The following is a 24,058-nucleotide window of genomic DNA, read 5'->3' as shown; positions in this document are numbered from 1 at the left end:
CCAGGGCAAACACAGAATTGCAGAGTGGCCCACCAGATAAAAATGCTCTGAATAGGAAGGAAAATCACCAGCACTCCTGGGGTGTAATGCTTCCCAGCTATCTCCAGGAAAAAAAAGAGTGGATTTCAAAGGGGGATGTAACTTTCTGTTCTGGCACCTGCTGAATGTCCCCCACTGCTCTCCAGGGAGGTTTCAGAGCATCTCAGCTGCCTGTGCTATTATTATGTCAGCACTTCTCTTGCTAAATCCTTTCCCAAGCAGTCTGAAATCCAGCCATTGTAATTCCAGGTGTGCTGAAAATGGGCCTGAAATTTTCTTCTACTGTGTGATGCATTAACCTGGCTTAAAACCACCAGGACTTGCACGCAACTCTGTATTTTGGGTGCTCTTCTTATAAGACAAAATTGCAGCTGGAGAAAAAGCAATGTGGCTCTGCTGGAGATTCATTTGTCTGGATCACAAAAGTGAATACAGGCAAAAAAAAAATCCCAATATAACTGTATACTTGGAGTTTTCTGCCATGGGACAATAGGGGAGAGATGCTGTGCAGCTCTACTATACAACAGGATCCAGAACAACAAATATACTGACTTTCAACTTCTTAGCAAAATCCATCCCAAATTTTGGTTAAGCATACCAAACATTGAAATTAATAAACACCAGCAGTGTTGGCATAGTAATTTTTACTACAGCAGCTCTATAGACAGAGTACCCACCCCCATCTGCAATGGAAGCCAAGTGGTAACTGGGAATGCATTAATATTCCTAATATTTACTGTTTGGAAGTGTTATTTATCACTGTTATACCTATATAACAGTGAGATTCTCCATATCCTAATGTAGAATTCATGTAAGCAGCATTTCCTTTTCTTAACTCAGTCCTGGGGTGCTTGGATTAAACATCAGGAGGCCAAATGAGACTATCACTAAACTCATAAAATCTCATTTTCTGCCTTTTTGAAAGCAATCAACTTTTTACCCTTTTCACACTGAAAAAAAATACAGCTACAACAAAATTGCACAAATTATTTCAGCTTGGATAATGTGTCTGGAATAGCTTTATTTTATCTTCATGCCCATTAGGGTCAGAATTCTCACAAGGCAGTTTCTGCATATCCTGACAACAAGCAGGCGGGATTCAGCTCTAGATCAGAGCTTTCCCCTTTTCCAGGTGAAAGGAAGAGACATTTCAGCCCTCAAATCAAGACCTCACAATAGGCACAATCACACCCACATTTTGCCTTTTGGGTTCTTTTTTTTTTCCACAGTAACAAAACTGCCATGATCCTAAGGTTTTTAAAACCCTCATACAGCAAACTGAGCATCTAAAGAACAGAACTCCATGAGCTTGTGGCCATTAAAAATCCCTGTGGAGCACTGTGAACCATCCAAAGTGCCCAGGGCCCAGTTTGGAAGGCCAATAATGAATGAATTACAATAGTCAATAAGGGATGTAATTAAGGAAGTAGGTTCTTCTGACATTTACATTTTGCTTGCTGCCACATGTCCATGAAATGTGTTATTGTTTCCCTTCTGAAGTACCAGGGTCTATAAATACCTTTTAAGAATCATACACAGATTTTTAAGTCCTCTCCTCTGCCATATTCTAATTAGACACATTTATTGCATGTAGAACAGTAAATGCCATGTTTTACTGGTCATATTTACAAGCAGAAAGATGGAAAGTGTCAAGGAGCAGGGCATGAGACCCAGTCAGCTCAGAGGGATCCTCTGCAGGCACAAGCTGTGAACAATGCACAAAGAAAGGCCCCAAATGTCACCATTTTCAACTCTACATGCAAAATCTGAGTTTGTTGTTTTACAGTTATTGCTCTTTATTGTTAGTATGTAATATTTTTTATACTGCAGCCCTTACAAGTCCTCAGCATGGTCCAAGAACAAACATTTCTTACAAAAGAAGTTCCTATAAATAGATAATACTGATTAAAAAAATAAAGAAATAAAGAATTAAAAGGTAACTCCAGCAAGTTTAAATTGTATGTATTTATACAATTTAAATAATTATCTATATTTAAATTGCAGCCTTTGAGAGCTAAAGGCCAGGTGCCCCTTGGGACACCTCTGGGATGCATGAATGCAGCAGCTCCTCAGCATCATCAGGTTTAAAACAAGTTTCTAGCATGGGAAGTATTTTAAAGAAAAAAAATAAGGGGGTACTGCATGAATATGTGCAAAGAATGCCTCCAAAAGATGATGGGTAGGGTAGGAAGGGATTTGGGAGTCATTTGTTAAGAAAACTGAATAAATGAATGGTGAAAGTTGGTGCTATGGATCGACTCCTCAAAAGCTGATGAAGAATAAAGGCAGCCATGAAGAGGCTGGAAAAAAACAATTCAGCAATGGGGTGATAAAAGAGAGAAGGCAGATCCAGCCCAGGAATGCAAAGGGAAGTGTGACATGATCAAAAGAATAAGCTGAGGCAGCAGTCCTGGCAGTCACAATGGATTTCAAAAATAAAAGTCAAATTTGTCAAGGACAAAGAAAGGGATTACAATTGAGACAGAGATGAAGAGAGGCAGGACTGGGTTTTAACTCTCAGTGTGAGAGCAAATGCTGTATTTCAGAGCAGGTGAGAAGAATTCTGCAAGATCTGCAGTTACCCTGGGTGTGGCAATGCAAACACATCACCAGCCAAACAGGCTGCTGAATTTACAGGGCTGAATAAGAGATGATGCTGATATTTTGCTCAGCTCTCTGAAAAGGAGGTCAGAGAGAGACCCCTGGGAGTCAGGATTAGAAGGCCTGGTTTAGCCTCACTGAGCTTGAGCTGTTGGCTCAACATGCAAAGAGAGGGCTGGAGAGACACATCAAGGTTGGAGCAGAAGACAGAGCTGGCATCACTTGGTTCAACACAATAACCAAATTTATGTTTGCAAGTGAAATAACTCTGGCAAAAAGCACAGAAGGGGAAAAAAAAGAGATCAAGGACAGAGAGCACACAGGAAATCCCAGATGCAAACTGCAGGAGAGGATCTAGGAAAACAGGTAAAATCCAGAGACAAGAGTCATGGAGATCAGCTGAGAGGACTTTGTGTGGAATCAGCTGATGGGGTAAGATGCTCACAGAGGGCTGCACCTGAGATCAGCCAGAGAGATGAACTTTGGGAAATTCCAGAGACATGATGGGGACAAAACCCAGCATGGGACCCCCAGGAAGGGACCACCAGCATCCTCCTGGCCAATCCCACCCTCTGGCAAACACAAAACTCAGTGAACTCCTCACCCCATCTCTCCCGCTCACTGCGGAGCGAGCAGAAGAAATTAATTCCTCCTTTTATTTCTATTTTTAAAGCCTCAGACACGCTCAGTGAAAGAGACTCTGACAGTTTGACATTTCATCTGCTCCAGCACATGTGCTTCAAGGAATAACTGCAGATCCATGATTGTACCTCGATTTCTGGTCAGGGATGCCAGAACCAACAGATTTCCAGCAAAGTCAAGAAGTACCTTTGGTACATTTCAAACGAGGCCTCTTCTGCCAACAGTGAGAATTTTAATCTTGCTAAAATTCTCTTTCAGCCAAGTTTAGCTGTCCTGTTAGCAATCTATCAGCATAGTTAACACCATCACTCACATTGCATAGGGAAGAGCAGCAAATCCAGGGGTTATCAGCAGAAACCTGGTAAAGCCTCAGAACATGCTGGAAAATGCTTTTAGAGAAGCAACTTGAGAAATCGGCACTGTAAGGTCGAGAGAGCTTAGAAGTTCAGGAAGATGGGCAAAATGTTGGCATCCAAAATATTGGTTGGAACATTTCAGAGCCATGACATGATCTCAGTTAAAAAGAACATTTTGGGGACAACAGGATTATAACCACCCACCAACAGGATTATAACCACCTAATCACCCAAATAAATATTATTTATTTGGATGTCATTAGGATTTAAAGCAGTAGCACCATCACCAGTTCTGTGGCCAGCATGAGCAGACAAATGAATTTTGTTTTTACAGAATGCTACAGGTAAGGTCTGGTCACCCTTACATGGAATAGGGCACTGAGTAACACCACTTCAGGCAGCTAAAACCTCAAAGATTAAAATGAAATAAAATCCTCAGCAAAGACAATGAAGGCTGGAGTAACTGATAGATAACAAGAACAGTTTGTCAAAATGAAATCAATGTATTTATACACATGGTTTTCCTCCCTGGGTTTCACACTGCCAGCCTGAAGAAAATTTCTACAGATCAAATTCACGAAATAAGAGTAATACACTGCAATACTTCTGTGCAATAAATACCAAAACCCCACCAGAGCATTCCTAGAAATGTTACAATCCCACAGACTGGGCCCAAGAGCTTCATTTCAATATGGATAGGGGTCAACATCTCTGAAAGAGAATAGGCAATGCAAAAGAAACTCAGTTTTGGGGTGCTACAAAATAGGTAAAAATTGGTGAGATGATTGTCATCTTCATCAGCGGGGTTACAATCCATCTGTTTAGGGTATTTCCCATAAATAAGCAAGATACTGACACTGATTTACCCTGCTTTTTGGCCCCTGGAGGAATCCAGATAAATAATTTAGCTATACAATACCACATAGGGAGCTATATTCTACAGCACACTCTGGCAATCTGCACATCCATGCAATTACAAAAATTTACTTTAACAGAAAGAATTTGTTGCTTAGAGCCAAATAGTAATTTCTTGCTTTTATCTCATTTCTTTTTCACAGTTTAGGGGCTTGCCATTGAAGTCGACAGCATTTTGCAATTAGAGACAACAAGAGTTTAAAAGCACACCTCACTGCGTGGAGGTGGAAGGAAATCTTTTCCCAAGCATTTCAGAGGATTTAATTATTAGTTTCAAATACATTTTTGGAAAGGAACCTGCAAGTAAACAGAGATTTATGGCCACATAAATAAACAATGAGACAATTACAGGCTCTTTACAGAGCCCTGATTAGTCACGCAGGCCTAATGAAGCATCACTGAGCTATCACAGGGAGATGGCCTGATGGGTGTGATTAACAAAACATTCAGGAACAGCTAAACAACAAGGCTGGGCCTCCTCAAAATCTGCACTTCCTTCCATATGCACAGCCATGGCTTTTGTTGCTTTCTCAGCAAATCACCAATCACTACATTCCACCCTGAAAGGGAGAGTATTAAATAACATAATGTAATTAATTGTATTTTTGCTGTCTGAAGATCATGCTCTTGAAGATATAAAACAACTCCCATAAAATAAATTAAGAATATATTGCAGTATTGAGGTCTAACCAAGATGGATGTGACAGAATAAATGGTAAAAAAAATTATTTTCATGTAATATGCAGCAAGGAAATCTCTTAAGTGGCATTGGGTAGAGAAAGACTTGTGTTCAGCAATAATTATGGTAGGGTTTTTTTTACAGTAAAAACTAAAAGAAAATGTATATCCCTCAGGTAAGGTATATATTTAGCAAACATAATCTGGAGAAAGCAAATGGGATGGATGGAAAACATCTGACAGCTGAAAAAAAAAGGTGCATTTATAAGATTAATAGGGTCAAACCCAATGTGTAATGACAATTTTTGGCATACACACAACAGGAGAACATCCTGTTAGTCATATTAAATACAATTTTTTGCTATCATGTTCTAAATACACTGACAAGTACTTGGAAATGGAATGAAGGGACCTCTTTAGTGTAATCCCTGGCATGGAATGATGGAATATAAGAAAGGATTGTTATTATTTCTATTGCATGCTGTAGATGAACCATAGTGTACTGCATCTACAGTGCAAACTCACAGCAAAATCCTTCTTGTATTTTTCTTGGTGAGATATATTCTTTCCAAATGATATTCCACCTTCAACTCAACCTCCTTCATGGATAAATTTACTCAAAGGGCAGAATTCCTGATGGCTGGAATAATACCATTATTAAAATCAATACTTTTTGATGAATATTATGTCTGGAACATATTAAGGAGAACTATGAAGTAGAGGAAGAAAAAAACCTGCTTATCATTTTCAGTAGTACCCCAACCAGAGCCCTTCAACTGTAACAAATTACAGAGCAATTCCCCTAAATCACCTGTATGAAGTCGGCTATGACACTGCCAATTTTAAAAAAAATTTGCTAGTTTTGAGCTACAAATTGATTTTTTATTGTGATAAATTAAAATCCAATGGCAGCCTACAAGACACTCAACATGAAGAAGCCCACTTTTTTTTTTTCTGAATATTTTTATTCTTTTCTATCACATTGGACTGGCGCTGGGGCAGACGTGACAGCAATAGACAATGTCAGAAGTTAAGAAAGGACACTAGAGAGGTAAATAATCTTTCCAAAATACCCTTTTGGGAATTCCAAAATCATGGAAATGCAACTAAGGGAAAAAGCTTGTGGGGGACAGGGAGGGTTGTTAAAGGAGGAGAAAGTAAATGCAAGATTATCCAGACTCTTCCCTGCTGCATTAAAGTCAACACCAAACTTTATAAACTCTGAAGTTTAACATGGAAATTGGAAGATCAGTGTGAGTGAAATATAATCTTTTTCCAGCTCTTTACAGCTTCTTCCCATCCAAAAACCTGGGCTGAGCAACCGTGCAACCCCTAGGTTTGCCAGCTTTTGGGATTTTCCAGCAGGAATGGGAATGAGATGACAACTGTAGGCTGGCAAAGCAGAGACAGGCTGGATGAGAAAGACAAAGAATGAACGGGACAAGGCTGTGAAACTCTGGGACAAGGAGAGACCCAAGCTGGGAAAAAAGCCCAAGGGATGGTGGCTGTGAAGACCTGGCAGGAGATTTTGTGCACCTCTGTTCCAAACCCTTGGCATGGGAAGCACGACTCTCCTGTTTTGACAACAACATGTAAAAACTGCTGTGGAAAGCTCCCCACATGCCTCTGTCACAGCCCTGCTGCAAGAAGGACAACTCAATAGTCCTGTCCATCACTTGGGCAGCTCAGGGGCAGACATCTGCAAGGTGGATTTAAGGGTTTCATTCTAAGCCTCAGTGGGTGAGTGACAGGTTTACTATAAGGATGATGTAGTTATGTCAGATTTAGAGTATGGGATGTCAGAGCTATGAAATGAAGGAGACTGTGCCCATGTCCCCACCTCACTTTCTGCAGACAGGAGAGGGCAGGATGCTGCAGGAGAGGCAGCTGGAATAAAGCACACCTTTGTTTCTAAAACATGTCCTCTTTTCCCTCTTTATTCTAGGCAAAAAATTCCAGTGTTTGAGAAACATACAGAGACAAGTGCAAAAGGAATAGACTTTCTCTTTCCTCTCTTTTATTTGCCCAATAAAAGGCTTTAATCTCAGGAAAACAACTGTGGCTGGGGTGCAATTTGCACAGACAGCCCTAATTCTGACATTTCCTATTTTCTGTAACCCCAGCAATGCCCTCTGAAGCACAGCTTTTGCATGGATACTTTACACAACACATCCCAAATGAGCTTTTCATTACTAACTACTCGTATTATGTATCAGTGAGCTCAATGACATTGATTTTCTAATAATATAAATTAACTGGCAAAGATAATTTCATCTATCATCAGTAGGGTTTTATTTCTGGCACCGTGTTAAATAGTTAATCTTCCAAAAGATTAAATCAAGAGCTTTTTAAAATTCAAGGCAGAGCTTAAACTGCTGTAAAAATCTTCTTAATTATGATTAAAACAGTTTGTGTGTTGTTGCATTATATCCAAGTAGTGTAATGTTTTGCTTAGGTTTCTTCTTTTAGAGCAATTTAAAAAATCAAACATGGTATTGCTGCGGCAGAAACTGTGTAAGGCATGAAAGTCTCTGCAACTTCCTCCACCAGATGCTACTGGGAAGTTGCTGCTTCAGAGACAACCTCAAATTTTCCAGTATCTTTTACCTCTCATTCCATAAAAAAATGTGATTTTTATATCACTGACAATACAGAAGCTACACACTGCAAGTGATCTAAGGGATGATAACCCTTTATCAAATTTTTGAGCTGCTTCATGTGAGATTCCCAGCCAGGAAATGCATCTAAAGGAACCAGGGAAAGATCCAACTGTGTCCCAGCACACAATCAACTTTACTTACCCCTGTCTTTTCATCAAAGATTTTGATTCCCCCAAAGGAAACTGTTAAGAAGACTTTTTGTTTATGTTCTCCTTTTGATCGAGCCGCAGCAACAATTCCCTGTGCAAACAAAGAGCAGTTTTAGTTGGTTTCCTGATTCTCCCAGGTGCCACAGGTTTACTTGTGGACAATTCACCACTTTTCTAGGAAAACTTAAAGGTTTTCCAGGAACAGCCCCCTCCTTACTTCTGGCTTTCTCCTTTTTTTCAAGGTACCACATCTCTTTATGCTACCCAGAGAGCATTTCAAACGTGCTCCCACTTCCAACCTCTGCACTAGCTAATCCTCCATGAAATTTGTTTTCATGGAAGCTGAAGGTCATTTCTAGCACTCTTTTCCCAGCTATAAGCTGTTCTATTTATTTATTTTTTAAATAGGAAAAAAACCCAGCAAGCAGCAGAGGACAGAAAATGCCAATGAATTTAGCTTATTTCACATTCATCTAGTAAAAGCAAATTGAGGTTTTTCAAGAAGAAAACTATTCTAAAAATCAAACTACACCTGTGCTGTGACAAACTAGTATTGAGGGTATTTTTTTTTTCAGGATCTCAGACCTTTACTTTGTAAGAGAACTTGCTGATACCATCACATGCATTTTTTCCCACAGCAGAATTAGAACAGTAACTTCTGTTTCCACCTTCTCAGGAGCCTGCCCTGACCAGTAACACTGAACTGAGATCAAATATAATCAGCAGTACTCCTACGTGAAATGAAAATATTTAGACTTTATCTGGTTCTCTGCAATTCCAATGTTTCAAGAACAATTAACTGAAGTTTTAAGATGTTCAATGCTGCCATTACAAGGATCTGATGTTGAAAGCCACCCCAAGACTTTATGGGTGGCCTCAAAATTCATATTATGGGACACTGGGTTTCCAGAGCCCATGAATTAATGTTCTGCCCTCAAAAATGAATTTCTAAGACTCCCTTCCTTTAACAGTTTTAGTCATTTCCCAGGACTGTTTAGATCAATCTTGCCACCTGCAAACAGGTATTATGCACCTGGGAGATGAGGAAATATTAATCCATAGAGGAGAGAGACAAAAAGGTTTGTGCAGCAGAACAGTGACAACTGTCCCCATAGTGCCAGGAGCCATGAAATGATGAGAAACACCCAGCACACATTTAAATCAGGCAGGAATATTGTGGCTGATGTGACACACCAACAGAGCAACTTTTGGAGCGGATTAATTTTTGCCTGCCATAAAAGTGATTTGTAAATTATCTCCCAGATCTTGCTTTTAGGTTGTTGAACCACAAGCTGAGTGTCACCCCATGCTGTTTCCCTAATGAGTAACTCATTCCTCCTGGATGGACTGGAACCCTGTGGGCTGGTAGTGTACCAGAAATCATTCAGTGATTTCTCCTCCTGAAAAGCCAGCAATGGAAAATCCATCGGCTCTCTAGGCTGGGGAGAGGGCTGGGAGGGAAATAAAAGGGAAATCAAAGGGAAAAAGCAGCAGAGGATTTGCTGCTAGACCTGGTTTGTAACCCTGCAATGCAGAGGGGAGATGGGAAGTGAACAGCCAATAGTGCACTCCAGGAAAACACAACCTCTCCTTCCTTCCTTCCTTCCTTCCCAGTGACTCAAGCTCTTCCACATATCCCAGGGTGAGGGACAGAACAATTCCTACAGGAACTCTCATGCTCTGAGAGAGACTGGGCCATGGAGGGATGTCTGTCAGGTCCGGAGAGCCACCCTCAACACCACTGGGATTTCAGACTCTGTCTACACTCCAACCTTACACCCCAGTCTGCCCTTGCCACGGCTTCATTTCATCCCCAAATCTCCAGGGACTCCTCTTTACGTTCTCATGCCTGATCCTCTCAGTGCACTGCCAGATTTTGCAACACATCAGCCCTTCCATTGCTGGTGCAAGACACTCTCCTCCCAGGAGGATACCAGCTCCCCTAAATCTGGCTGCCTACACCCGTCACTCACAGGAGGTAACAGCCAGAGGTAGTGCTGCAGTTGATTAGAAATGTCATAGAAAATGCTCTGATATCCCATTTTCCTCCACAGTCATTTACTTCCCCTTTTGCATAATAAAATTATTCAATTTGCAGTGTGTTGTTTGTAATTTGTGGACAAATTGCAGTGGTGTCAATCACGGAGTAACTACAGAACTGAGAGATAATGTATTAAAATTAAACCAGGATAAGCAATACCAGGCAGGAGTTCATGCAAAATTGACTGATTTCAATACATAATTAACCAGACTAAGGCTCAGCGTCATGAAAGGAGAACGAGTGCAAGCTCAAGCTGAATTTTACTCCATTTGATTGTAACATTGAAAAGTTTCACTGCACCTTGAGCTTCATCATGGAGTCCTGGCATAACTTGTCCCCTCGGGCAGCAGAAACCTCATCGATCCCGATCAGCTTGGCCTTGTAGCGGACACCGTCACCTTTGAACCTCTTTATCAAAGTGGCTTCGCTGCGATCCTGACCTGCAAACACAACATGGACATGAGGATACTCACAGGAGGGCAAAGAGAAACAAGTGAAGGAACACAACCAAGGGGCAAATCAGGTCTAACTCCAAACATTTCAGTGGAATTAGAAGGAAATGCTCACTCGATAAAACCTCCTGGCCTCGCCACCCCAAAGGAATTCGCAGTGGAACTGGTGCCATACAAAATCTCCAGCACACAAATTAGGTTTTTATAGAAGTAAAGAGATAAACGTGAATCACAGCTTGTGGATCTGAAAGTCTCAAGCTGCTTCAAGGGAAATACAGGTTGGATATTAGGAAAAAAGTTTTTAACAGAAAGGGTGATTAAGTTCTGGAATGGCCTGCCTGGGGAGGTGGTGGAGTCACCATCTCTGGGTGTGTTTAATAAAAGACTGGATGTGGCACTGGGTGCCAGGGTTTAGTTGTGTTAGGGCATGGGTTGGACTCAATGATCTTGAAAGTCTCTTCCAACTTGTGAATTCTCTGAAAACTTGTGATCTGTATAAGTAGTTTTAATCCCAATACACAGGAGAATTCTGTGTTTTGCAGACAAAACTCTAACAGAAACATGCTACTATTTCCTTACAAAATGACTCATCTAAGCAATATTTACACCATTAACATTTGAAAGGTGCAAAACCAAATACCAAATTGTTTGTCTGTAGAATACTGATGCTTTAGAACTCCTGGTTCTATTCTTTTTGCACATAAACATACACAGAAATAACCGACAAGGGCTGCTCTTGCAGGCTCACCCTGAGAAGCTTGAAAAAAGGCAAAAAATAAGTTTCTTAATAAAAATTCTTGGGTTTTAGTTCTCTCTTTTTTCTGCTATTTTATTTTCATTACAGTATTAGCAGTAGTACTATTTAAACTATTTTTATATCAACCCACAAGTTCTCTCAGTTTTACCCTTCCAATTCTCTTCCCCCCATCTGGGGGGAGTGAGTCGCTGCATGGTGCTCTGTGGTCAGCTGAGGTTAAACCATGACACCAGCATACCTAAATTACCTGAACCACATGACTATGACACCACAACAACCCACAAAAAAGACATCTTTGTCAGGAAAACTTCCCCCCCCTTCCCTGAGTATCTGCAGAACAGTTTTTACTGTGTCTGAGGTGGAAGAAAAATATTAGTTAGGGAATCAGTCTTCCTAAAATTGATTAAACATATATTTTGCAGCTGCCTGTGGAATTTTTTGCTAGGATCTCAAAAAAAGCCAGGAGTGAGCTGTAAATAACTGCAACCAAACAAACAACAGCCAAAGCACAAAGAAGCAGGCAGAACGGTGAGATATTACACAATTTTCAGTAAAAAATCCCTTCACTAAACATGGACAGACATTGCTAAAATTTACACTATTGCCACCTAAGGGCTCTGCTCAGATTCTCCCAGCTGATGTAAAAGAATGAACAAGAAACCAGAGTCTGATATAAAGGAGTCACAGGTCAGGAACTAGTCTTAGTCTACATTTGAGAATTCTGGCCCAAACTTTCTCCAGAGCTCATTCTTATTTTAAAGGTCAGATTAAAGCACTAAAAATAGTATCATTGATATAATAACTTTTATTAGTATATGAAGATTGATATAATCTGACACTGTACAGCTGTTTATTGGTAGGAAGAAGCTTTGGGGGAAAAATTCTATTTTGTTTCGCATTTCTATTAAAAGCACCTTCATTAGCAATCAACACTTAGGCCAACTTTGTAATTTACACACTTATCAAGTTGATCAACCAGTTAGGCTCTAAACTATGGAATAAAGTCTTTATAATACCATTATGAGCATATATGACCAGCAAAGAGCACTTCCAAATGAAGATATTCATTTGGTTCCCTTCCCTTCAGAGTCAAGCACTGGGAACTAATGATGGATTAAATGTATATTAAGAAAACAGAGCTATTTTAAGATTTTGAGATCTTCAAGTATGTTTGAGCTCACAAATACTATTTCTTTCAATGAAAAAAATCATCTCAGAGCAATGCTTTAATCCCTCATTTGCAGCTTTTCAAAAATAAGGAGGCTCTGAAGTGCTGCTGTGATAGTTCAGCAGCCACCCAAGTCTTTCCCTTGATTTCTTCTCACCCCTCAAAATAACCGAGCAGGGCTGAAACTTGATGCTCTGACATTATCTTGTATTTAAAAGAAAAAAAAAAAAAAGGCAAATGAGACACAAGTGATGAATCAGAAACTCTCAGCAGTGCTAATATCGTTCCCCAGGGAAACATCAAGGCAGATGTTGGCACCATCAGCTAGAAACAATGGGAAACCATTTCCCACTTTCAGCCTCTGGAGCGGGGCAGGAGGGAAAACATCTGGAGACACAACAAAGTACAACAATAACAATGGACTTTTCCATATGTCTTTTATACTTGCTAAGACATCCTGTTGATTTGCAATAAACACGATCCAATTCCAACAGCTTCCTTAGCTGAAATTTCCAACTTCACGCCTCCGTTAGAGCCAAAAGCAGCTGTGAGCTGACAGCAGGAGCATGTCAAGTGTTCAAGAGTCTTTTCTGGGTCCAAGTCGTGACTGTGACCCTGCATTCATCTGTTATTTTAACATTTATACTTATTTCAACCTCTGCTGTGTTTTACTGCACGTAACTAAATCCCTGCCATTAACGGCCCACTCAAACACAACTTACGGCCGTGTCTGCTGCGGCACAAGTCCCATGTCAATTATGACCCAGATTAGGCAGGATGAAGTGCTTTTGGGATAAATGACTGGGAAAAATCATCAGCCTGAAAATGATGTAGATATTTGAAACCACGGTGGAAGCTGCAAATTGCTGGAGACTGCAAATTCATCCGTGAAACCCCAGAGCATATGTCCCGTGCAGAGCACGCAGAGCGCACACGCACGCTGCCCTGCATCGTGGGTCAGCCATCTGCAAGCCACCACTCCTCAGCACACACCCACATCTCCTCTGATCTCTAGTCACCCATTTTCCCACATTTTGGTGCTGAAAACTCCCTACCTGCTTGGGAAATTACCACGTGACACTGTCTGTGCAGCTGATTTTACAGCACCCAAGAGGAGTGTGAGATTTATGGGAGGGTGATATTTCATTTGAACCCTGGACACTTTGGAAAGTAGATAGTCCAGACTGTCATAAACATCTCATCATTGAAACAAAAAAGGGTGGGGTTTTTAATGACAGCTCTTGAACGAGGTTCTTTCTGTATCTGAAACTGCATAAATAAAATCTGCCTGAATTACAAGGCTGTAATTCTTCCCAGGCTTCAGAGGAGGGGGAGTGAGAATATTAAACCAGTAAACCAGAGGCTGTGTCCCTGCCAGGAACACACCCAGGGAAGTGAATCCTTCCTTCCATGTAACAAGCAGAGTCAAGCTTTGCTCCTTTGCAGCTTCTGCTTTTATCAGGGGAGCTCTGCCATCAAGCCTGGCTCTCCAGCCATCCCTGCCACCACACTGGATGGGCCCCAGCCTCTGGAAAGAAAATTATTCTGGATACAGGGATGCATTTACTGCCAGAGCTGAGTTTTATTTCAATGCTGTGAAGCCCCATCTTGAGGTTAGGTAACATCTCCATGGTTCAAAGAGGGACAGTCACCTGTGAGGGCTTTATGGAACATTGAGGCTTGAGATCAGAAATCATTATTAGGCCATGATCTGCAGCAAAATTAGAAGCCCATGTTTAATGACAACCACTCCTGTCTCCACAACACATTTCCTGAAAACTTGTTTTAACAATTCTTGACTAGAGAACAGCACCCATGCCAATCACATCTAGCTGATGTCCATTGTAGCTGTTCACCTGACCCTGCACAGGGAGGAACATCCCCAGAGCTCTTCTTCAGAAGACCAGTTCATTTACACCACTCTCAAATGATCCTAAAATAAATGTCTGTATCAGAACTATTTGAGATCAATGGGTGCCTTCCAATGGTTTGCTCATAGTCTGTTTTTCGTAAGCAGAAGGATTTTCATAAGAAAAACCCAGGCATTTGTTTCCAACTCAACACAAGCAATTCACAATCCAAAATGGAAGGTTATCAAAATTAAAATAAATTTGATTCTCATGCCACAAATGGAGAAAAAATGCAGACGTTAAAAACCCACTAAGTCGTCATAGAAATTCAGTTTAAAAAGGTGATCACTTTTAATTAGAAAATGAGCTGATCTTGATCCAGGGAAAGTTTTGTTTGCAGTGTATAGATTTATAATCCTCAGAGGCCCTTAAAATGTAAATGTAAGAGTAATTATTTCATTTTTATCTACTTTTGTGGATGTCACCACACACCCTGGAGCCATACATGTTCCAGCTGGACCCCCTGCTTCTTTGTGAGAGGGAAAACATGACCTTTGCTGCAAAGCTGTGACATTGCACTTGGACCCTCACACTCTTTTAAGAGAACAATAAATGCCCAGAGCTGGGTGATGCAATGTCCTCCCAAGCTGCCATATGAAGTGGAGAGAGGCTGAGCAGCATGATTAAGGCACTTTATCCGTCTCACTAAAGCTACTGGAGAAGTCATAAACAAGGTCTGGAATGCAGGCAATCATTTTCATTCAAGGCTCTATACCTTAATTAAACTGAGATTCTCTCAAGCAAGCTGGAGACAGCCCCAAACCCAAACCCAAGTGCTCAACCCACGTGCCTCAAGTCTAGTCAGTCCCAAGGGGTGACTGGCATGCAGTCCAAGAGGGAGAGGAGTTATTCCAGAGTTGCTCCCGGGGCTGTACCCAGCAGCAGGCACTGGGGCTCCTTGGGAAGCTGCACCATCCCCTGCCTTTGCCACCAAGAGGGACAGATGTGTTTGTGTCAGGTTCTGTGGCTCTGACACTGCTCTGAAGCCTGCAGCTCACCCCAGGTTTGCTTCCCAGGCACTGTGTATTTGAGTGATTGTTCCCTCATTTATCCTCACTTGTGGTACAAGCCAAGGATTACACTTGATTTCAGCCCTCAGCCCCACCAAACACCAAGCTAACACTGTATTAATATGCTAAAGTTTAGAGCAAACGTTGTTCATCCTCCCAGGGGATCTGTAAGTGAGTGTATTTCATAAATACAAAAATAAAATAAAGCAAAGCCCTGCTGCAGGGAGAGCACTGTTGCTCTTTCTGTCCTGCCCACAACACACTCAGAATTCCTGGTAGCACCCGCTAATCTAAACCAATAACCCTGGAAATGGCTATATCCTTTATTTAAATGTGTGAAGCCCTCAGGGCATAATCTGAATTTCTTGATTTTACGACTGTAAAATATATAATGATATTATCACCAAAGTCAATAACATGCTCCTGGCAATCAATTCGCTGAAGAACGGCACAGCGCTGTCTTTTCTTTTCTACTCCTTTTCTAACTAATAAACTGTCAAAGTTATATCCATTCAGATTATGCACACATTCAAATGATAAACCTGAAATAACACCTCCTCCTGTATCACAGGGCTGAAAAACAATCCCATACACACTTATAAACAGCTTACATCTTCCTGGGGCAATTAGCATTTTTATGGGTTTTTATGGCATCAACGCAGCGGAAAATACAAAACACTGTGGTGCAGAATGACCTCTAAGATGCCACACAGACTGAAGACTCCTAAATTAATTGCTAAGTGAAAGGTATTTCCCATTAGCTGTGCATATATATGCACCTAAACACATATCTATACATGCATAATTTTACCTATTTGCACATACACACACACATGATGCACAGGTTCATTTGGTGTCAATTATCCCAAGAAAACTCACAGCAATTTTAATCAACTACAGAATCCCCTAGAAAAAAGCCCCTAAGTACATAAGCAGGTGTAAAAGAGAAAACACTCACATGCAATTAAATGTGCCTTTCAGTACAGCAGGAACTAAAAGGAATCATGAAGACAACTCTGATTACTCTGCTTGACAGCACATTTTCTTCATTGCCTTCAGAGAAGCTCAAGACCAACACAGAGGGCTCAAAATGATCCATCAAACGGATGGATTGTGATACCACAAACCCAGGAATTCTTTCTTCATAACCATAAAAAAGTTCAGTGCAGAATGTTTACTTGGGGTTATAAAGCTGAGAACCCCCTACAAGTTCTCAGATTCTCTTGGCATCTGTTAATCTAATTCCTGCAATTTTTCTCCTAGAACTGGGAACTTAAGAGTTGCTGGGTCATTCCACACTGTCTTTAGGAGCACGACTGCCCAACCCTGTTGTGGGCATCCACAGATCTGCCACAGAAAAATAAAATCCTTTTTCTCTTTTAACATAACATTTTAGAAAAGAAACTACATTGTACCTAGCAGTCTATGTGCTCAAAATTTAACCTGGTGTCAGCACTAGCATTCTCTACCAATATTTCTCAAATGAGCTTCTTGCAATTAGCCATTTCAAACTCTTTTTTTTCTTTAAAAATGGCAGATACTTGAGAGTTTAATTTCAAGATCAATACTTCATCTCAAGTGACCAGAGCACAAGTTGCAGCACGATTTGCTCGTGACATCAAGCACTGCTGTCTTTTAAATGAAGACATACTTTAGATTTCACACTTTATTTCAGTGATAAAGGCTAATCCCCAGCAGCTCAAAAAACCTGTTGATGGAGTGAAATACAACCTGTTTATGGGGACACCACCCTAAACAGCATGTTAAAATTTTGTGAGGAATAAGCACCTTTTTCTATGTAAGTGACTGTACAAAAGCTGGGTTACTGTATATGGGCACAACCCGAGTGCAAACTTCTCCTTTCATCAATTGATAGGAAATCTCCTAAAAAAGTCTGCAAGGTGTTGTTCTGGGGTGCTTTTAATGCCCTGTTTTGACAGCAACACAATTTGTCCTGAACAAAAAGATTGAGAATACTTCTACAGAAAATGATAAACCTTGTAAAGAGGGGACAGAGAAACCACTCCAAAGGCTCAATGAACTTCTATTATGGTTTAATTTAAAAACATTACCTCCAATTTTAAGCACAGATAAAGGCTCTCCAGGAAAACTCAATCATCATTCAGGCTATCATCTCAGCAGCACTCCCCGATTGTTCAGCGCTGCTGTTCACAAAACCTCAAACTGAGAGATTTTATGGCTTCTGGCATTATTAGCCTGAGAATTACTGTACTTGAAGGCACCTACACAGCCCCACTCCTAGAAACAAGTTTCCTCTTCAAGGAAATAAGATGTTCCCGTATTATTTGCTGTCCTTGATCAACTTTATAAGCAGAGATGTTGTTCATCAGGTGACAGCGACTGCACTTGCCAAGTTTTTATCGTAACACTTAAGACAAGATGAACATGATGCACATTTACCATCCCCAAAGCAAAATGGTTGCATGGACTGGATTAAATTATTCCTTACTACTACAATGAAGTCCATGTGAGTATGTCAAGGGAAGGGTTCTGCTATTTATAGAGGAGGCCTCAGTATAAAATAATGTTTGATTAAAACTTGGGACAAATCTCAGTGATGGAGAGTCTGGGCTGAGCACCCGGGAGAAGGCAGTGATTGAGCACCCAGGTTCCACGGGCAGATGACAAAGCACTCATTTTCCTTTTAGCCAGAAGGCTCACTGATCAATTTTATTTTCTTAGATGGTTTTTGAGATGACAGAATATGGGCACATCTTCAGACACAGAAATGACCACAAGCTGAATGTAATTAAACTTCCTTTCAGCCTCTATACCATGCAAGTCTTCATAAATCTTTGAAAGTCATTTTGTAAAGGAGCCTTTTTCAGGCTGTGTGTAGAAGCGGCTGGAATTCCAAATTTTACATTGATTTAAAGAGAAATGAGACCCTGCAATAAAACTTCATTTTGGGGTACTAACCTTGTTCAGCAAGCCCCAGGGAATGACCAGAAGTGAAACCAGGGAACTTGGCAGTCCATTTTCTGCTGTTAGAGAATTAAAATTATGTTTTCTGGACAACCAGAGGGGAAGGGCAAAGACAGGTATTTGTGGACTCTCCTCTTAGGAGACAGAAGATAGTTTAGCAATCCTTGCTCACCTAATGTTTTAAAGCTTGGGTAAATGTTTAAATCAAACAGACATCAAAATGTCAGGTACATAAAGCCCTTGGGAAAACAGGGTCATCAGCTGTTTCATTCCTTACATGCTTGTCTGGGAGTCAGTAGTTGTTTCTGAGCTAAAACCAGCTAAGAAAAGGTAACTGATGTTACAGTGATCCTTAATTTGCATTAATATGTGCACTGCATTTGGATGGGGCATTGTAAAAGCCCAAGCACTCTGAAAACCAAAGGACCTGTTACAGCTGTACTCACATGAACGAGCAGAACAGCCCCAATGGGGCACTCAGCTGATACCATCTGCTGCCAAAAATCTCTGTACACGACTTCCAAAGCAGCAAGAAGAGCCCAGTCCACAGGGGCTGCTAAATAACCCCTGAATGCGTCATTTCCCAACCTAATCTGAACTTGTTGGGGCAGAGGAAAGTCAGATAGAATTGCTTTTCCTTCCAAGCTCCACCACAGCACTGAGAAGCACCTTAAAGCAGATGAAAAATCAACCAACATAAGGAATATTGATCATTTACAGAAAAGCATCTAATTAATTATTTTGGTACGTGACCTTGCAACAAGATCTGCAGAACAGCTGGATCTCCCTGATTCCTCTTTAATCCTACAAAACTGTAAGAGCTTAGAACTCATGAAAAAAAAAAAAAAAAATCAAGCTACTTTTATGTGTTTCCCTATATCTGGATTTAAGTATGCAGTTTTCAAGAACAATTTTAATGAGACTTTCACTAATCCACACACACACAGCACCTCAAAGTCATGTGAGACACACAAATTCACAATTAACACTTCAAAGCCTACAAAATATATTCTGTTGATGAGCCTACCAAAAAATTTAGCTTTTGTTTTGTATAAAGAAAGAGAAGGGGTGGAGAATCTGTTCATTTCCTACAAATACCAGCTTCCTGAGCTGCCCCATAATAATGTTAATTCCCCACTACTATAAAAAGAGCAAGTTAAGAAAAGGTTATGCTCTGCTGATTAACATTCCCAAATTTCTCACACGTTCAATAAGAGAAAAAAAATCTTTCCATTCAAGATAACTAATTACAGCCACAAAAGTCCCCAAAGACAAGAGCAATAGCCTGTAACAGCTAAAGCAGGAGGACAAAGCCATTCATTGATTCACACTTCACCCTCTCCTGTCACCACTGTGGTTCCCCCCTGCACCAGTGCTGTGTGCAGGCACAGAAATGGGGCTTTGCACCACACTGGATGGAGGCAGAGCCACCTCTCCCCTCCCAGCCATCCCCTGTGTCAATGCAGAACTTCATCCTGCTGAAGGCTGCTGTCAGTGCTCTGCAGAATGTGCATCACACCAGGCTGGGAACACCTGCAAACTGCACAGTCTGGGGGCTGTGCTTGTGTTCCTTCACTGATTTCCTTTGATGCCTCAGGTTTTAGCTTTTCTATTTTTCAGATTCTGTGCTGCTTTAGTGTGTAATTCTGAGATTCACATTAGGGGATGGTGAGCTCTCTGCAAAGAGTACGGAGACAAAACAATTCCTGCTCCAGCTGGGGACCAAGGACAAATGATCCAAATCTCAGTCCAAGAGCACAAACACCATGGGCTGAAGAGAGAAAAACAAGCAGGGTGGGACTGCATAACTTAAAGCTGGAATTGAACAATTAACCCCAATATGTAAATGGAGCAGAACTTATAAAAGTGAGAGACCCCAGGACAAGCCATCTATTTTGTGCCCATTTTGGTTCATCTTGGGTGCAGCCCTGGCTGGGCTCTTGAGATGCCCAAGGTGGATCCACTGAGGCCTTCTAATAAATCCCTACTTTATTCTCTAACTCTGTCTAGTCTCTGTTCTAGGGCAGCCTTCACAAGGCATCACCTTCCCCAGCAAAAATAAAGTCTAATCTAAATCAAAGAACTTGGGTCTTCAAAGAGTGAAGGTGAAGGTCACTCTTGAAGCACTAAAGCTCCCCAGCCCCACCTCCCACGTCACTTAAACCCCAGAACCACTTCAGACCCCACTGAGCAAAGACTCCAGCAGAAAATGTCAGTGCAACTGCAGAACAATCCTCATCTTTCTTCCAATGGAATTAGTGGCCCTGGGAATTACATCTGGATTATTAGTAGTTCTGATAATATTGGTGTAAAACACATCTCTGGAATGTGCAGACCTGTTAGTTTCTGCCTTAAAAAGCTGGTTCCAAGGGCATGGCACTAAAGGCAGCACATGGCCTCAAAAGTGAACTAAACACCCATCCTACAACACCTATTCTCATGCAGGAAAAGAATGAGAGTGTCATGCTAAAAAAAATCCACGGTAAACAGGTGTCTAGAAATGATCTTAAGATCACATTAACTCAATAAGAAAAGCAGCTGCTATTTATTTTTGTAGTCAAATGGAAATACCAGTATTCACCACATGGCAGTCAACAAAAAAAAAAAAACAAACCACTCTTTCCCTGCTGAAATTGTTCACATTTTGTTATCCAATGTTTCAGGAAGAAAATTATTTTCATTTTGGCTTCCCACTGCCTCTGCAACATCAGAGAATGTCTCTCCCTGCTGGAAAAACAATAGGAGGCAAAGAGGAAAGCAGCTTTTTTCCTGAGACTTTGGGCTAAAAAACGCCATCAATTTCAAAATTACAACAGTGGCAAAGTGCTTCTTTCAATCTGGTCCTTTCATTTTTGCCTCCTGCTGCCGTTCCTATTGTCAGAGTGGCAGCAGGAGGCAGGAATGAAAAGACTACTGCTGGCAGTCACCCTTGGGCAAACTGCTGACAAGAAGTAAAACACCCCTGTGCCAGATAGGATTCCAGAGGTAAGAAATGGGGGTTTGCACGTCTCTGGTGTGTACAAAGCCACGGTGGATCAGTACATTGGGACAACTCCTCTGCTCCTGGAACTGAGCAGGCATCAAGGAGCCAAAGTGTTTGGGATGGAGCTCAGGAAACTGAGAGTGAATTGTAGGGAAAGTAAGGAAATACAATAAAAACAAACCAGCAAACCCCAGCAGCTAACTCTATGTCAAGTAAGAGAACAGGAAACTCTCCCTAACTGGGAAAACTGGAGAGTTCTTCAGCTATTGAGTAGATGGTTTGAGTTGTAAGGGCACAAGGACCCAAGTGACCATGTCTGAATCCAAAAAGCCTACTGGTATGTGAGAAGAAGCAGGACAAAAGACCAAAGCTGAGTGCCAGAAATTTTACAAATTTTAACACATTTGCTAAGCCACCTGAAGAGCAGTCCAGTGTTTCAGAGCTGGTCAACTGAAGAGCAACCAGAAAGAAATCACTACCAACCCTCCTCCAAATGCTGCAAACCAGAGAGAAGCTCCTAATGCAGTGATTTTGACTAACCCAAGTAATCACTTCTGTCTCTTGCCCTTGGGTGAGGCTTCCAAAGAATCCAAATTCAGCTGCAAATCAGTGTCCTTAAAACAGGACTCTCTTTTAAAAGGATGCCTTTATTCCCTGAAAGGAGGAGCTCCATCCCCAGCTGAGCAGTCCCTGAAGGGGTCTCTGCTTGGAACCCACAGTGCTGGGTCTGGCAGCTGGGCACTGCAAGGATGACTGAACTGCATCCTTTTTGGAAGAAATATGGGTGCTAAAGGGACACTTTAACCTAATTCTAGGAAGTTTTAAGCAGCTGGAGCAAATCAAGATAGAGGACAGGAGCTATGCCTCAGCCTGGCCCTGCTTCAGGCTTGGAAGAGAACAGATCTGCCAATATTATACACGTGGTTTAACTACCCTTGTGCTAACAAGGGTTCATTACAAGAGAGCAAAACATTCCCCTGAAGACCTTGAGGAAAAAAGTCAGAACAAAGTCAACTTCAGCTGCAGAGATTCTTTGAAAACAGAGAAAACAACTGGGAAGCAAATAAAAGGGCTACTAAAATGGAATATGTTATTATTTTTCATTGCATGGATTTTATAAAAGAAGGGTTATCTTTGCTGAAACTGAGCCATGAAAAAGGTACTTTTCCCCCACTAAAAATAAAAAGCATGATACCTTACAAATAAAATCACTATTATTACTTGTGCTAGAACTGAACAACAAAAACTTATGAAGCTTGAAAACTCTATTCTGTGCTATAAGCACCTAAAATGTTTCATCACCTGTGTTTGTTATAATAATAAAGGAAGATTATTTTTTTACAAGAATCCATATAAACCTAAACTGAGAAGACTCTTTTCCCAAGGTCAGAGTTCTCTGTTAACTTAACCTACAGAAAATTCTTGTCATATTAACTGAAAGGACACGCAGATAAAAATCAGTCTGCTGAAATCAACACTTGGCATAAGGAGCAGCTGTAGGGGGAAAAGTAGATTCTATTTACACCATCAAAATATTACCAATTTTTTAAAACATTATTATTCCTCTTGCAGTTGTGCTTTTCTTCTGAAAAGACCTCTCTATTTGGTGTAATACTCTCATTATTTGGCTGCTGATACCATCATGATTTGCTGGCTATTTCTACCTCTAAGAGATTTTTTGAGACCATGCTGAAAACACTGATCAAATGATGCAGGAATCCTTCTCTGGACTGCACCCCAAGGCCTCCTCAATAACTTGCCTATAACTTACTCATTTACAAACAAAATTGTCTGTGTCTAATCTCCATGCAAAAAACCCAACAATCTAATAATTTAATGTCTGTATGCAGCTTAGACTATTATAAGATCGGGCATTGCTGTGCCAGGTTAGTCTGCTATTAGCTGGGGGATTCTCAAGCATCTGTCATGCAAAGTAGGTCAATTTCTAGCCATATAATTCTGATTATGTCAAAATATTTATTCATGAGTTTTCTAATTCAACGTACTTCAAATAAGTCATATTTATGTGAAGAAAAAAAAAACAACCCACATCTAAATTATGGTTGTTAACAACTGGGTTATCACAGCTTCAAACATTCTGCTAATCCAGAGACGTGGAAAATGGTTTTTTCCTTGCAATGTACTATGTAGTAACAGAATTGTTTTCATTTCCTATTTGCTGTTATTTTTAGTCTGGTTTCTCAAGAAAACAAGAGGAACACAGCCAGACACTCCCTGGGTGTTATGTGGGAATGTGCAGAGCAATGGAAACCCCCATCCTCCCTTCTCGTGCCTGCATTAACACGTGAAGCTTCGGGCCAATTTCAGTCAAGTCTCGTCTATATTATGATTTTTGCACTTTACCAGGCAGGGGAAAAAGATGGTGCAATGGAAGAGAACCATTCTATGGATGGATGTGCTGAGGAGAGGCCTCACTTGAGCCTTGTCTTTCCTTAAAGCTTAGATCAACATAAAGCCAAAGAAACCAGGCTTCCCTGGTCCCTCAGTACACGAGAGCCTTTCCATCAAAATGAAGAGATTACCAGGAGGAAAGGGAGATGGATTTACAATGGATGTCATTATCCACATGCTCAGCAAGATCTAACTCCTCCCAGGGAGAGATCAGGAATGACTCCAAGCTGCAGGCAACACTCCTGCAGTACCAGGGAGATGGAAAAGTTCACAGAATCAATGAACTTTTGGAATCAACCCATCTGCCATCTTCCAACATCCCAGGCTGCTCCAAGCCCT

General features: G+C 41.0%; 1 protein-coding gene across 9 annotated transcripts in view; it reads right to left on the bottom strand.

The window, feature by feature from the left end:
- The window catches only part of DAB1 (DAB adaptor protein 1), a 211,223-nt gene that overhangs the window by 46,138 nt on the left and 141,027 nt on the right, over nt 1-24,058 (bottom strand). For all 9 annotated transcript variants that reach the window (XM_050977576.1, XM_050977577.1, XM_050977582.1 and 6 more), the window contains 2 exons: nt 10,382-10,521; nt 8,033-8,131 (listed from right to left, as the gene is read on the bottom strand). In XM_050977576.1, coding sequence (XP_050833533.1) covers nt 8,033-8,131; nt 10,382-10,521 — 239 coding nt within the window. The remainder of the gene's footprint in view (nt 1-8,032; nt 8,132-10,381; nt 10,522-24,058) is intronic.

This window comes from Serinus canaria, chromosome 8 (genome assembly GCF_022539315.1).
Source record: "Serinus canaria isolate serCan28SL12 chromosome 8, serCan2020, whole genome shotgun sequence".
In the NCBI taxonomy this organism is placed as follows: domain Eukaryota; kingdom Metazoa; phylum Chordata; class Aves; order Passeriformes; family Fringillidae; genus Serinus; species Serinus canaria.
The sequence above is the reverse complement of the archived record's forward strand: the minus strand, read 5'-3'. Positions and strand labels throughout refer to the sequence as shown.